At 35.3% G+C, this 14,876-nt stretch overlaps 2 protein-coding genes across 2 annotated transcripts; both read right to left on the minus strand.

Annotated features, from left to right (window-relative positions):
- On the minus strand, window positions 5,153-6,079 carry LOC105158437 (dirigent protein 5-like). Its single transcript, XM_011075205.2, has one exon. It carries the CDS (start codon window positions 5,836-5,838, stop codon window positions 5,290-5,292), a length of 549 nt encoding a protein of 182 aa, XP_011073507.1. The 5' UTR covers window positions 5,839-6,079; the 3' UTR covers window positions 5,153-5,289.
- Window positions 9,628-14,186, minus strand: LOC105158446 (cation/H(+) antiporter 18). The gene is made up of 4 exons (XM_011075214.2): window positions 13,932-14,186; window positions 12,317-12,565; window positions 11,130-12,131; window positions 9,628-11,046 (listed from the first exon to the last, which is right to left on the minus strand). Exons 2-4 carry the CDS (start codon window positions 12,509-12,511, stop codon window positions 9,838-9,840), a joined length of 2,406 nt encoding a protein of 801 aa, XP_011073516.1. The 5' UTR covers window positions 12,512-12,565; window positions 13,932-14,186; the 3' UTR covers window positions 9,628-9,837.

The following is a 14,876-nucleotide window of genomic DNA, read 5'->3' on the forward strand; positions in this document are numbered from 1 at the left end:
TGTTCATCAGAATTCTGATAAACTTGAACCTCGTTCTATGAAATGTGTTTTTATTGATTATCATGATAGGGTTAAAGGGTATAGGTTGTGGGTTCGTAGCCAACCTCGGTTTAAAGTCATTATTAGTAGAGATGTGACTTTTAATGAGAATGAGATGCCTTGTCTTTCTAAACCCGAATTAGAACAAAAAGACATAACCTTTAATAAGGTGGAGAATAACCAAGAAGAGGAAGAAATTATAGAAGAGAATAATGATGAACAAAACATAGAAGAACCTATAGAAAATCCCTTAGAAAATTACCAACTAGCACGAGATAGGGGCAAAAAGAACGAAGGATCCCTTCTAGGCTAATCGATTTCCAAGTAGCACTCAACATCGAAAATTCTGAACCTTCGAACGTAGACAAAGCTCTTAAGTCTAAAGAATGGCTTAGTGTCATGAATGAGGAGATGAAGTCCTTAAAGGATAACCATACTTGGGATCTAGTGCCTAAACCAAAAGATTGTTCCTTATTGGATTGCAAATGGATCTTTAAAATCAAACAAGAAAACCCCTTAAAATACAAAGTAGATTAGTGGCCAAAGGGTTCACTCAAAAAGAAGGAATAGATTATAACGAGATTTTTTTTTTCCAGTTGTTAAATATACTATAGTGCATATTATCCTTGCTCTTGCTGCTCATTTTGATTGGGAGTTGAAACAAATGGATGTCAAAACTGCTTTCTTGCATGGTGATTTTGATGAATGCATTTATATGCGACAACCTGTTGGTTTTATTGATAAAAATTAAACCTAATCATATTTGCCTATTAAAGAAATCCTTATATGGGTTGAAACGGTCACTAAGACAATGGAACAAAAAGTTTGATACGTTTATATTTTCCCTTAATTTTAAAAGAAGTGATTATGACCATTGTCTCTATTTCAAATTTTTGGATGATGTGCCTATTTTTATTGTGTTATATGTTGATGACATGCTCATTGCTAGCTCTAGTATTAAACTCGTTGAATCATTACAAAAAGATCTTTCCAAAAATTTTGAAATAAAAAACATTGGTGATGCAAAAAAAAATTCTTGGCATGGATATTTGTAGAAATAGAAAAAGATTTTTCATTCTTTTAAATCAAAAGTCCTACATTCACTCCATTTTGAAAAAGTTCTCTGTGGAAAATTCTAAACCCACCTCTGTGCCATTAGTTGCTCATTTTCAACTGTGCAAAGATCAATGTCCAAAAACTTCTTCTGAAAAAAGAGAAAATGGTAAGGTTCCTTATTCCAATGTCATTGAATCTATAATATTTCTCATGGTATGCACGAGACCCGACATTGCATATGCAATAAGTTGTCTTAGCAGGTACATGTCCAATCCAGGACCTCCTCATTGGGAGGTTTTAAAATGGCTTTTAAGGTACCTTCGTGGTTCTGACAGCATTGGTATAAATTTCTCCAAATTTTCTGACTCTATTAATCTTGTTGGTTATGTTGATTCCAATTATGCTAATGAAAAAGATAGTAGGAAATCCACTACCTCTTATATTTTCACTTTGTGTGGATCATGCATAAGTTGGAATCCCAACTACAACACATTGTTGCACTGTTTACTACTGAGGTCGAATACATTGCTACTACCGAAGCTTTCAAAGAAGCAATTTGGCTCGAGGGCCTTATTAAAGAAATTGGTTTTCTAAAAAAGGCTTATTGTTTTTTCTGACAGTCAATCCTCTATTCAACTTCACAAAAACCCTGTTTTTCATGATAGGACAAAACATATTGATGTGAGATTTTATTTTATTCGTGATATTGTGAGCAAAGAGGTTATTAAATTGGAAAAGGTACGGACTGAAGAAAACCCAGCTGATGTGGGTACAATGTGTCTCCTTGTTGAGAAATTTATCAATTGTTTAAAAATTTTGAATTTGGCTCCTGACTAATTCTTCTGCAGGTAAGGCTCGAATTTTCTGCAGGTACAACGGAGCGGGCCCGAAGGCAGTGATGATAATGCCAGATCCAACTTACTCCAGACCATGTTGCTTTAAATAAAAGTCTTGGTCTAAGGTGGAGTGTGTTATATTTTGATGACCCAAATGACTTTATCTAATGGTCCAATTTTTGAAGCCTACAACCCGACCCAGTTGGCAGCCCACGACCCGGTATGACCCGACCCAACTTCACTCACTTATATTCTAACCCTAGCTTAATCTATTCTTCATTCTTTCTTCTTCCTCTCTCATTGCGCCAACTGCCTCTCTCTCTTTCTCTCTGCAATCTCCATGAAATCTTTTCCAAGATTTTCACCAGCAGAAATTGTGCGTTTCCTTTGCCAAGTTAATGGCATGAGGAAAGCCCATGGCTTTCCTTCTCTGCTACCTTCTCGATCCTATTTATAGGGATTCTTTCCCCCTTCTCACATACGGTTGAAAACTGAGAGAAACATTCTTGAGCATTCTTTTTGTGAGACTTTGAGATTCTTGAGATAGGTCTTTGTGATCGAGTGATACATAGATCTGAGTGATCGAAGCTCTTTGTGGTCGGTTTCTCAAGTTCGTAGTGCTACCGTGGGTCGGTGTTGGGTACGGTACTACTGTGTGACCGAGTTACCCTGTGTTGAATCTGGCAAATTCTGAGCCAATTTCTAAACATTATTTGTTTCTCTTTATTTGTGTTTTCTTCCTTTGCATTATCATTCTTTCAATATTTCTGTAATATTGATTGTATATATTAAGGAGTTTCATACTCCAAAGCTTTGTAATAGTTGATAGGATTTGTCTAATATCCACTTAACAATGGTTTTACGTTACTAGTTGCTTATTAGAATGGTGATATGTGGAAGTGAGGGAGTGGTGGAAATTGAATATAATGGTGGTGTGAATTCCCCTTGATGTATTGAAAAGCCTGTAAGGCGAAATGAAATAAAAAGAGCTATGATGCGATATAAGAAAGAAATGAAATGAAAAGAGTTATGATGCAATATGAAAAAGATGTGATATGAAAAGAGTTATGATGCGAAATAAAAGAGTTATGATGGGAATTGAAATAGCTATGATGCGAAATGAGATTGATGAGCCGGCTGTCAAGGGGATTCACTTAACTTGTATAATGATGAGATTGAGTTGATGGGAAAAATACGATATCACCTTCTGGTAAGCAAACTAAAAAAGAAGGGAGTTTAATTGGTTGTTTTATTGCGAGTTAGCTATGTGGTGTAATGAAACTGATTATGTTAGAATTAAACTAACTATATTCTATGCATGTATCCTACTTATCTTGTTTGACACTATATTTGATATATATATGTAGATATGGCTGATTATTTACTTATTGAGTGACAGACTCACTCCTTTACTGATATTTTTTTCAAGAATAGATCTTGAGGTGTCTGCCTGTTGAAGGCTAGGTCTAAACGCTATATTCAGGTAGGTCGGGCCAATGCACTGTTTTCTCCTCTTTGTCAGTTAGAGTACAAATCACATTTTGTTTGTATAAAGAGAATGTAAACCGTGGGGGTTACTTGTGATGGATCACCTCGTGGTGTTTGACATGTATATATGTATATATATATAATGTTGTGGGTTGATTATGCCTATTATGACGTTGGGGTTACGTGTGCATATTGATTAGATGACTATGTACATATTTATAAATATAAACACATGGTTACTATAAGTATGACGTTTAGGGAAGATATAACCCTAATAGCAAAGTGCTACAATGTATTAATTCTTACTTAGGAATTTAATTATAATCAAAGGCGCACAATGAATTGAGTTGGTCCAAAATCGATATAGATTAGTTCGAAAAGCCCAGTCCTCGACTAATCCATTATTATTCATGATTAGTCATGGATCTTTAAATAGGCTCTAATTGAATCCATTTTTAAACTCAAGCTCAAGCCATGGACTAGCCCAATTAAGGTACGAATTAGCCTCAATCTTTATTTTTATTTTATTTTTATAAAATTAAGGTATCTTTTAAATAATTAATTGAATTTTTGGTTATTTTAAATTAAATCAAACAAAAATTTATAACTCAACAAAAAGAGTAATTAAAGCTACATAATTTAGGGTTTGTTTGGTTCAAGTGAGAGAAAAAAAAAAATGAAAAGGAGAGGGGGAGGGAGACGGGAAGGATTATAGTTTTGTTTCAAGTTTTGATATAATCGAAAAGGGAAGTAAATCTTAAATACTTCCACTTATTTGGTACAAGAAAAACAGATTGAGAAGAAAAAAATATTTTTTATAATTTTACTAAATAATCCTTCTCTTCGTTCGTAGGTATTTTTTTATTGGATCAATCCAGTCCTAGACCGAGCCAGCCCGACCCACGTGCTCTATTAAATAATGGACCATTGATTTAACAGACGAAGCACGTAATTTGCATGTGTCCTGTTAAATATTTAAAGAAACTTGTAGTTAGAACTAAAATTATAAATTTTTGTTATATTATGAGACTAAATATGGTAAATGCTAAAACTAAATGATAAGAACTCAAAAAGAATAAGTTGTGAAATGTAAATTGCAATTTTTCTAAAAAAAAAAAAAAAACAACTTGCAAGCAAACAATGTACTAATATAACTTTTGTCATGGTTAATTATGATCTAAAAATAATATTCAATAGTAATATATCACAACATTGTAACACACTATCCTTGTTTGAGCAAGTGGGGCTTGCATAATATTAGTCCAAGGTAAAAACTATGATATATGCTTTGTCTAATAATTATGTCAAATATTTAATTATAATTAAAATCATTATAAATGTTGTTAGTCAAAATTTAAAATTTTATATTAATTTATTTGATTGTGATTGATAATATTGATTTGCTATATAACATTTAGGCTATGATTGATATATCAGAATGAAATTGAGGGAAATGGAATAAGCTTATGAATGAAATAACTGTAGAAATAGAATAATTTTGGTATATCATTCCTATATTTGCTATATTAAATGAATGAAAAAATGAATTGAATCAAATTTTTCTGTATTACTCATTTATATATTTTGTAAATAATAAAAATTAAAAATTAAAACAAAAACAACAACTAAGCAACATCTTAATACATAAAAAAATATTATTTTGAAATTTTAAATTAATTATAAATTTATGATATATATTGTTGAATGTTTTCATATACGTAAATTATTTTAATACATACTTATTGTTTACATACTTTAGCATACATATTGAAAATATAAAATTCAACAATATATGGTATACATACTATTACATAATATCATGTCCTTAAACATTACTCATTTCTAATAAAAAAAAACCCTCCGTCACTACTTAATTATAACACTCAAACAACTTGATATCCATCTCCAACCGAAAATAGTAATCCCCCTGCGCCTCATCAGTCCGGAAAGTCGCGATCCCCCTCGCCATGAAGAAGTCGCCGGTGCCGCCGACGACCGACAGGTCGCGGGTCTTCTCCAGCAGAGGGTCAGCGCCCATGATATTCAAAGTCCCCTTGTACTCACTGGAGTTGAACACCAAAGTGTAAGCAAACCAGGCATTGTAAGCGTCTTTCTTGTCGTAGAAATAGAACCCTTGAGCTCGCGCGACGGGGGGCGAATGTAACCGGCGGTCTGCCGTCACCGGGTCGTCGAAGACCACCATCATGCCGAAGTGGGAGCCGAGGGCGGAGTCGTTGGTGATCTTGGCGGATGTGGCGTTCGCCAGATCGGTGCCGTTGAATAAGATGTCGTGGTAGTAGAGCACGAGTCTCTTGCAGGGTTTGTCTGGGCTGAGTTTCTTGGCGTGGGTGGAGATGGAGATGATCATGAGGAGAAAGAAGAGGATGGTGAAACACGATTTCTGAACAAGATTGCTCATTATGTGGTACTAGAGTTGGTTTATTTACTTGTAATATTGAGAGAGATCAACATATATACTTTGGTCGGGTGATGGCAGTATGTCTGTGTTCTTGCAAGGAATAAGTGAAGTAGTGACAATTCATGAAGATGCGATTAGGGTTTCGGATGAGTCATGGATATTGTTAGAAAGAGACAACGATTCAGACAAGAAAATGGCCGAGGTTACGTGCGTGCTCTTGTCCTGCTTGATGGTCTCAATAGCCCTGGAATCATTAGGGAAGAGAGGCAGCAATAATTTGATTGGTCTTTATCTCATTTGTTTTTGTCTTAACAAGTGTCAAGAAATAGGGATGCATTTTCTATTTCCTTTTATATGTACATATTGTGTATATAAAAGTTTTTTATAATAAAATTGATTTAATTAATTTTTATATACATGACGTGTATATGTAAAATGGAATAGAAGATTGTTGGTAAAAAACCCTCAATGATGAGCTTAAATAATAAACTATTACAACAAATTGTGAGTTACGAAAATTTTTTAATATTACAAACCAATATTCAGCAACAAATATTAACATATCAGGTATTATAAATGAAAGACAAGACAGAAAGGAGGTAAATGGCTAAGGGGTCAGATCTGGTAGGGGTAGCTCACAGACACCAAAACTGGCAACCACACAGACCAGTTGCTTTTACACCAAAAACACGCCACCAAGCTCAGTCAGAATAGATCTAACTCAAGACTACTCAGGACTTTTCACTAAGGAACTAAGTTCACATAAAATTTTTAATCGAAGCAAAAGAAGAAGATTTCTTGTTTTGTTCTCATACTCAGAAAGCCACTGAAAGTGGTTTAAATAGAGGGAAACCATTTATGGTAGTGAGAGAGAAGAAATTAACAAACCATATATACTTCTTCATAATTTTCTTCAGTGATCATATTTGCATCTTCATTATTTTTATCATCTCTTTTAGGCTTTTCTATAGTATTTGATAAAATGTCTTTTTTCTCCATAATTATAACATCTTCTATCCCAAGATTTTTCATTCCTAGTTCTAGATTTTGACCTACTATGACTTCTCTTCCTATATTTATTTTCAGAATTTCTATTCTTGGTTCTTACCCTAGCATGATTTACTTTATTTTGGACTTGGTTAGCTATATTAGTTTTAAAGTCCAATTTTATAGTGTCTAAATTTACATTATCCCTACCATATTTTATAGTAGCTTTAACATCACTGTATGCTTGAGAGATAACATTTAAAAGAACAATAGCAAAATATATATAATTATTAATGTTTTTATCTCCAGTTAACTTAATATCTTGGATCAATTTTGTAAAATAATCAAATTTTTCCTCAATATTTTAAGACAAATCTAGTTTGTATTTGATTTTTTTTTAAGTTAAAAACAATTTAGTAGGTTTGGAAGTTTCAATATATAATTTCTCTAACTTATTCCAAAAATCTTTTTGCTGAATCTTGTTTTTCAATTTTTTTTAAAATAGATTCAGAATTATAGAACAATATTTTCTAATCTTTTCTCCTTAGAGACATTTTTAGGATATTTGTCATCAATGACTTTCAAAACTATTTGTTGAATTAAAATACTTTTCATCTTTTGTTGCTAAATAGAGAAATCAAATTTACCACCAAAAGATTGCAAGTTTTAACCATTCATGTTAATAGAATACAAAGTTAACAACAACAAATGCAAAACCCTCAATGGTGAGCACAAATAATAAATCCTAATCAACTATTACAATGAATCGTGGGTTACAAAAACCCTTTAATATTACAAATTCATATTTCAACAATAAATATTAATAGATCAGATATTTACATTTAATAATAGAGTAAATGAAAGGCAAGAGCAAAAAGGAGGTAAATGGCTCAGGGGCCAGATTCGATATGGGTATCCCACAACCACTGAGGCCGACAACCACACACAATGATTACTTTTACACTCACAATACGCCATTAAAGCTCAGTCACTCAAACAACCACCAAGGCTCAGTCACATGGACCCAACTTAAAACCACTCAGGACTTTTCACTAAGAAATTAAGTTCACATATTACTTTTAATCGGAACAAGAGAAGAAGAAGATTTTCTGTTCTTTTCTCATATTCAGAAAGCCACCGAAAGTGGTTTAAATAGAGGAAAGCCATTTATTGGGGTGAGAGAGAAGAACGGAGGAGGGCGGGAGAGACGAGGAGACGGAAAAATTAGGATTAGAGATTTCATTCATCCAACAAAGGGAGAGAGAGACACTTTTAATTTATGTGAAATGGGGTCAGTTAAGTGGGACGAGTGGAGAGAGTGGACTGGGCCAATAAATGGATCGGAGAGATGGAGTAGGCTAAGCCATCCAAGTGTGTGGGTTTGGGTACTGTGGGCTGGGCCTTTTCAATTGGGTCATGGGCCACAAATTTTCAATAAAGATTTGTAATATATAGAAAATCCAATTTAAAGAAAAGAGGAACTGCTTTTTCCCAGCTTACCTCAACCACATCTTGATATTCAACACTCCATACATAGCGACTACCCTTCTTTGCATGCGATCCTTGCAAGTATATTTAAGAAGAACTATAATTTAGATGAAGAGACAAAAAAATATTTGTGAAAAGAGGAAAAAAGATAAGGAACATGGAATTGAGGTGAGAGAAAAAATATATTATGAATATGGGATTATTCAAAAATATCGAAACTACTTCTATAATAAAATTTCATTGAAAAGAAAAATTAAATTAAAGGATAAATTTAAATATTTAAAAGTCGGTATAGCATGACAACGTTCTCTTCTATAATAATAGTATAGTATTTGTGTTTAAAATATGAGGGACATTTTCATTTAGTTTGAATTCAATTTAAATATTTATCACAATAATTAAGTAATTAATTATGTTTATTGTATGATTAATATACAATATAAGGAAAATATGAAAAGAGGATATAAACTAATGAATACGAGTGATCCATAATTAATTTAGGGCCATTTGAAGTTTCATTGGGCTTTTCTGGAGCAGGTTAAAATTTGTTCATTTGTACTTACTCTAAAGTATTGGTCATGGGCCAAAATAAATTTGTACCAACCTAACATGGGTATGATATGGGGGAAATATATTTTTTATATTATATATATAAAATAATTTAATAAAATTAATTAATTATTTAGAAGAATTTCATATTCAAATTGTTGAAACCCAATCAAAAGCCCGTATTGCAAAGTCTTTATTTATAAAACTTAGATTTCAGCTCGATACAAAATAAAATTTTTATTTTAATAAAAAATCCTCAAATTACAATAAACTCATATAAAGTGAGACAAATACCTGCGGTGTAACTCAAATCCATGACCTTAAATTTGTTCATAAAATCTTAATCTTAACCACTAGATTAAGACATTATGAATAATACTCACATGTCTAAGTCAATTACATATTAATTGTTATTGTTTTCATTGTACAATTGATCATTTCTCTTAAATCATTACTATGTAACGATAACTGCAATTTACTTAATATGTAATTTACTTACACGTGACTGACCAAATTCAATTTGGGCTAAAATTTTCTATCATGCCTAAGACAACATAAGAGGTTGCTTTTGCAAGGGTTAATTTGTCCTTGATTAAGGCGCAATGAATGATGTAGCAACATGTGCTTAGTAAAAAATGAGTCAAATAAGTGAGAAAAGAACTTAGTACCTCATCATAAGTTACAAAGGTTCCTCTGTTTTAGTACTGAGATGAGAGATTACATACATCTGTGTTGTGGTTTCTGTAACAGATTGAGACATGAAAATCATGCATGAAAAGAAACAATCTTATCTTCTGATTTGTACAAGAAACAGCATAGTCCATTACAACTGCAAGAAACTGAAACATTGTGACAATGTTGCCTAATTTCCAGCTTTACAATTACATGGCAGGACTTAGATCAGGAAAGATTATTCACAGAAAATCTACATTTCTGTACACTATCATCGCCTCTCAACATTCATACAAAACCAAATCACTGCGAATCGTACTCTTCCTCCGTTGTGCACTCATCCTTCAGAGAAGCCAGTGAATCTCCGGTCAGCTGGCTGCGGTACTGCTGCACCACCAGCACCGATGCTGTGGTTTTGAACTCCAGGGAAATCAGCAAGTTGCCGACCGGTCCCAGTTCGGGACACTCGGTCTTCTTGTTAAGCGCTGCTACTAGTTGACCCTCCGGCATTCTTCCAATGACAAAGAGATTGCAACGGTTGTATTTGCGTATCACATCAACTGTTTCTGCAGCGTTGCTTACGACAATCTCATCGTATTTGATCGAACCGTCCTGTGATACTTTCTGCTTGAACTCTGCGAGGAATTCTTCATCTGATGTAACTTCAGGACCGTATTGGTCCTTTATTTCTAATTGGACGCTCTCTCCGACTACCTTTGTGTCCACTACGAAACGAACAGCATTCAAATTAATGCCAGTGTGCTCGGCCATGAGTGCACCATAGGACAGAGCTTCACGATCGTCGTGGCCCCCAAAGAAGAGGGCTGTGACGGTATAGTCAACGTTGCTTGCTGATATGTGAGATTTCCCTCCTAAGCCTCGATCGACTAGGATACCAACCGAACACGGGGAGTGCTCAAGAACCCTCCGGTTCACATACCTTAAATCAGCTCGTGTTGTCTCCAAGTGTCCATCGAGCCTCTGATGCTTATGATACGGAAGAATTATCATTGCAACCCTCTTCCTATCTGCACTTGTGCAGATGTCCTCATGCATGCTAGATATCGGTGAGATGGCCGTTGTCGGTCGAATTGACACTTGGCTGAGGTGCTGGAACGCCTCAAAAGCAACGACGATTTGATTTGCATCAGAGTTTTGCCCTTTACTCCAAAATGGCAGCCCGTTGTTTCTCGCCTTGTGGACCATCAGAATTGCGGATGATCTCTCCGATAGCTCCATCAGGTGCATTGCATAGACTCGGAGTCCCCCCCTCTTTCCCCGTCCACGTGAAGCCTCCATGAGATTGATCAATGTGGGAATATGTGTTGTGCTGTGGAAACATGTCAACATTCTGAGTTGAGTATCAGCTTCCTTCCTATGAATAGTTCTGTGTTTGTATTCCATTTTCGCCATTTGAGCCGGCTTATATATGGCCATGACAACAGGTGTCGTTATAAACGTCGTGAATAGAGCCATCAAAACCATGATAGCAAATGTTTGATCATTCAGAACCTATAAAATCAAAAGAGAAATATGTCAGATGAAGAACACCTAGCAAATACTAGTTACATAGTTTTGAGCAGTAATCAGTTTACCCCTCGGTCTTTCCCAATGTTAAGAACAATAAGCTCCACTAAACCTTTAGTGTTCATCAGGAAACCCAAGGTTAGTGCCTCTTTGAAAGGAACCTTGCAGCAGATAGAGACCAAAATCGTGCCAACTATCTTCCCAGAACAGGCTGTAAATATGACCAAAACAAGAAGACCCCATGACTGAGCCCCTTGGATGGTGGCGACGTTTGTCTTCAATCCGCTCGACACGAAGTATAAAGGAAGAAATAGACCAGATACAAGGTCCTCGACTTTCTCCACAAGAGCTTCAGCAAACGCTCCCTCCTTAGGGACAAGAACGCCGAGAACAAAGGCCCCAAAAAGTGCATGAATTCCAATGGTATCTGTGACAAAACCAGCAGCCAAGACGGCAACCAATGTAGCACATATATATATCTCATCCACCGGCTCACCCCGAGGGCATCGTCGCGCAATCCATCTGAAAATAGGAGGGCAAACAAATATGCACAACACTATGAAACCAAACCCGCACAAGAAGACCCACAAGGAAACAATGGCAGAACCTCCGGTGCCGGATAGGGCAATAGCCAGAGCAAGTAGAATCCATGCAGCCACGTCATTGACTGCAGCTGCAGACATGGCCATTCTACCAACGTCTGTAGTCAAAAGCTTAAGCTCAGCCAGTATACGAGCCAAGACAGGAAAGGCAGTGATAGAGAGGGCCACTCCCATGAACACCAGAAATGGACCCTGATTCACGCCTTTGGAGATAGTTGCTCTGAGCAGAAATGAAGTCCCAACTCCTAAAGCAAATGGAAGACCAATTCCTCCAAGAGCAATGCTTAATGCTTTTTTCCCGGTCCGACGAAGACCCTTTGGATCTAGCTCAAGGCCAACCAGGAATAGAAAGAATAGGAGACCAAGGTTGGCAAGGGTGTCTAAAACGGTAAGGCTTCGGGGTGGAAAAATAGCATCAAGATACTTCTGGTTGCGACCTAAAGCTGATGGACCAAGCAGAACTCCTCCCTGCATAAACCAGAGTCAGGAACTCGAATTTATTGGAATCTCATAGCAATCAACTGTGGCTTATATAAAATTATGAAGTGGCATTTCCAGTAGTCTTTCCATTGTTTGCAATCACAGCATTCTGAGCTCAATGAATGACGGTTGTACTGAAAGAAAGCAAGAAAAGTACGTAAAGGGGAACGCACAATAATCTCAGCAATGACGCGTGGCTGTCTCAATGGCCTGAGAAGGTAAGCGAGCACTCGAGTGAGAACCACCACAAGGCATATCTGTACAATCACAAGAGGAAGTGCAAAATGGAGAGGATCATCCTCTTGGAAGACCCCATTCGAGGTAGCCTTCATGGGCGGTTGGCATTTGGCTGTTGCATCAGAAGCCATTTTGCGGCAAAACCACCCCAAAGAAACAAGAAATGTCCAATCTCAATTCAAGACCTGCATGTTACAGTCGTTTTGTACATTAATCAAATTGATACTAATATAACAAGAAATCGATCTCCCTTGATAAGACTACATGTTATCTGATGCACGATCAAACAAAACTATCTTAATTCTATCCTTATGACAGCATTTGCCAATTAAAAAAGCGAGAAAGTCCCTCAGGTCAGAAAAATTCCATATAATTTTAAATAAAAACTATCAGTCATGTCTTCACTTATCATATTTTACAATCAGGATAATGCCAGGCACATCTATTGAGCAGTCCGCAAGGAACCATACAGAAAATTCGTCTGCGTTCGAAAGCTACAAGAATGTAATATAAGAAACCAGGCACTAAATCAAAGTAAAGCTTGCTTGTCTCATCATAAAAATTCTTGATCAAACAAAGTCAACTACAACTTATTCTGAAACATCAAACCTATCGCTTATACAATTTGGAACGACAAGAATCAGTTCAATCAGAAAAGTGATGAAAAAGCTGAAGCACATCACCCTTCCTGTTCAAACATAATAATGAAAGACAAACAAGAAAATGAAAGAACTAAAAAGGGTCAAACACAGATCATGAAAAGAGGCAGTCCTTATCCCACTAAATCCAACTTCAAGAACCTGTCATTCCAACAAACTAAATACTGAAAAATTCACTTCCTAACCAGTTAATTAACTTAATCTCATATTCTCTTTGTTGAAGGCGATGAAGAAAGCAAGATTGCGTTAGAAACAAAGAATAATCTTACAAAAAAAAAAAAAAAGATGAGGAAAATCATGGGAAATAAACCAAATGAACTTTGTAAAACTATTGTCAAAAGATCAAAATCAGGAGAAAAAAGAAACAAGAAAAAGAACAGAATTTTTCTTTTTTGGCTAAATCACTAAATTTTGTAGGGACCCAGTTCAATATAAATACTATACAAAATTAAAATACTTTGAGATAGTACTCCTTGTCTTTTTCCTTCATAAATCTGCGTTGTCTCTTCATGCTTCCTGCCACCGCCATACACCGAGTTTCTTATTCTTGCTTCGCAATTCCAACACACCACAATGTCAAAACAGTCATTGCCCCTCCAAATTTTATGACTGTGATGCCCTCTACTTCCCCATCAAATTCCTACGCCGTCTACGTACTTTTTTTTCTAACCCGGATAGTACGTGTTGTTGGTAAAGATACCAGCTTTCTGATACTACTTACCATTTTGTATCTATATCTGTAAGTATATACGTTACAGAGAGATAGAAAAAATGGATTCTTGAATGAGAAAGATATAAAGAGGGCTTGTCCATCACATTTCTGATAGCATCATCACGTGTGTGTGTATTTATATATATACACAGACAGAGAGAGAAAGAGAGAGAGAGAGACCTGAATTCTTGAATGAGAGAGGTGTCAAGAGGGATTGCCCATGATCAGCAACTTCTTGCAAAGCTCTGTAAGCAGCTAATTATGTCTTGTTGTTGTGGGAGAAGTCAGTGAGAGAGCGCAGAAACAAATAGCAGTTGTTGGGCAGATTGAGAAACAACAGACGGAATGGAGAGAGAGAGAGAGAGAGAGAGCTCAGCAGTTCTTGATTCAGATTGCCGGGCTCTTCTCCATCTACATATTTATACACTCTGGGAAATCTCTTCTTCCAGTAATACCCTTGTATCAAACTCAAAATTACTTGCAGGTATTAGAATCTTTTGCTTTTTTTTTTTTTTTTTTTTTTTTTTTTTTTTTTTTTCTATAAATTCATCTGAAATATAGCAATTTTCAATTACTAATACTAATGTGTGTTACACTCGAATGAATGTGCACAACAAAAAGCTTAGAAAATTAAAGAAAAGTTTTACTTAAATTATGTCTGGTTGAACCAAATTAATAATATATCAAGTGTATTATACAAACAATACAATCGATTAACATAGTGTCGTATATTATTTATATAGTTGATTTCAATCCGATCCAACTCTATCCAAATTACAATTTTCTAAAAATTAAAGATAATTATATTCCCCTTTCCTAAAGTTTGATGTAATTATATTTAAATCTTTTGGTTTGAAAAATTACGTTTAGCACCCCTGAAGTTTGTTTCGATCGAACAAATAAGTCTTTCCATCAGTCAAATTAATCAGATTTGCTGATATTAATAAAAAAATAAAAAAAATATATTTATCCCTATTGACTTATTACTGACTTATTGCATGTTAAACAATTTTTTCATGGTCAAATTACCCTAATACGTTTTCACGTATTAATGTATATGGGGAGGTATATATCTACTATTATAAGGGTAGTTTAGTGCGGAAAAAAATGTTTGACCTACAATAA

Source organism: Sesamum indicum, linkage group LG1, assembly GCF_000512975.1.
Source record: "Sesamum indicum cultivar Zhongzhi No. 13 linkage group LG1, S_indicum_v1.0, whole genome shotgun sequence".
In the NCBI taxonomy this organism is placed as follows: Eukaryota; Viridiplantae; Streptophyta; class Magnoliopsida; order Lamiales; family Pedaliaceae; genus Sesamum; species Sesamum indicum.

Coding starts and splice junctions, on each gene's coding strand:
- LOC105158437 (XM_011075205.2), bottom strand. CDS start 5,838: ATGAGCAATCTTGTTCAGAAATCGTGTTTCACCATCCTCTTCTTTCTC.
- LOC105158446 (XM_011075214.2), bottom strand. CDS start 12,511: ATGGCTTCTGATGCAACAGCCAAATGCCAACCGCCCATGAAGGCTACC. Junction 12,132..12,316: donor GCGTCATTGCTGAGATTATT/GTGCGTTCCCCT, acceptor TGGTTTATGCAG/GGAGGAGTTCTGCTTGGTCC. Junction 11,047..11,129: donor ACATTGGGAAAGACCGAGGG/GTAAACTGATTA, acceptor TTGATTTTATAG/GTTCTGAATGATCAAACATT.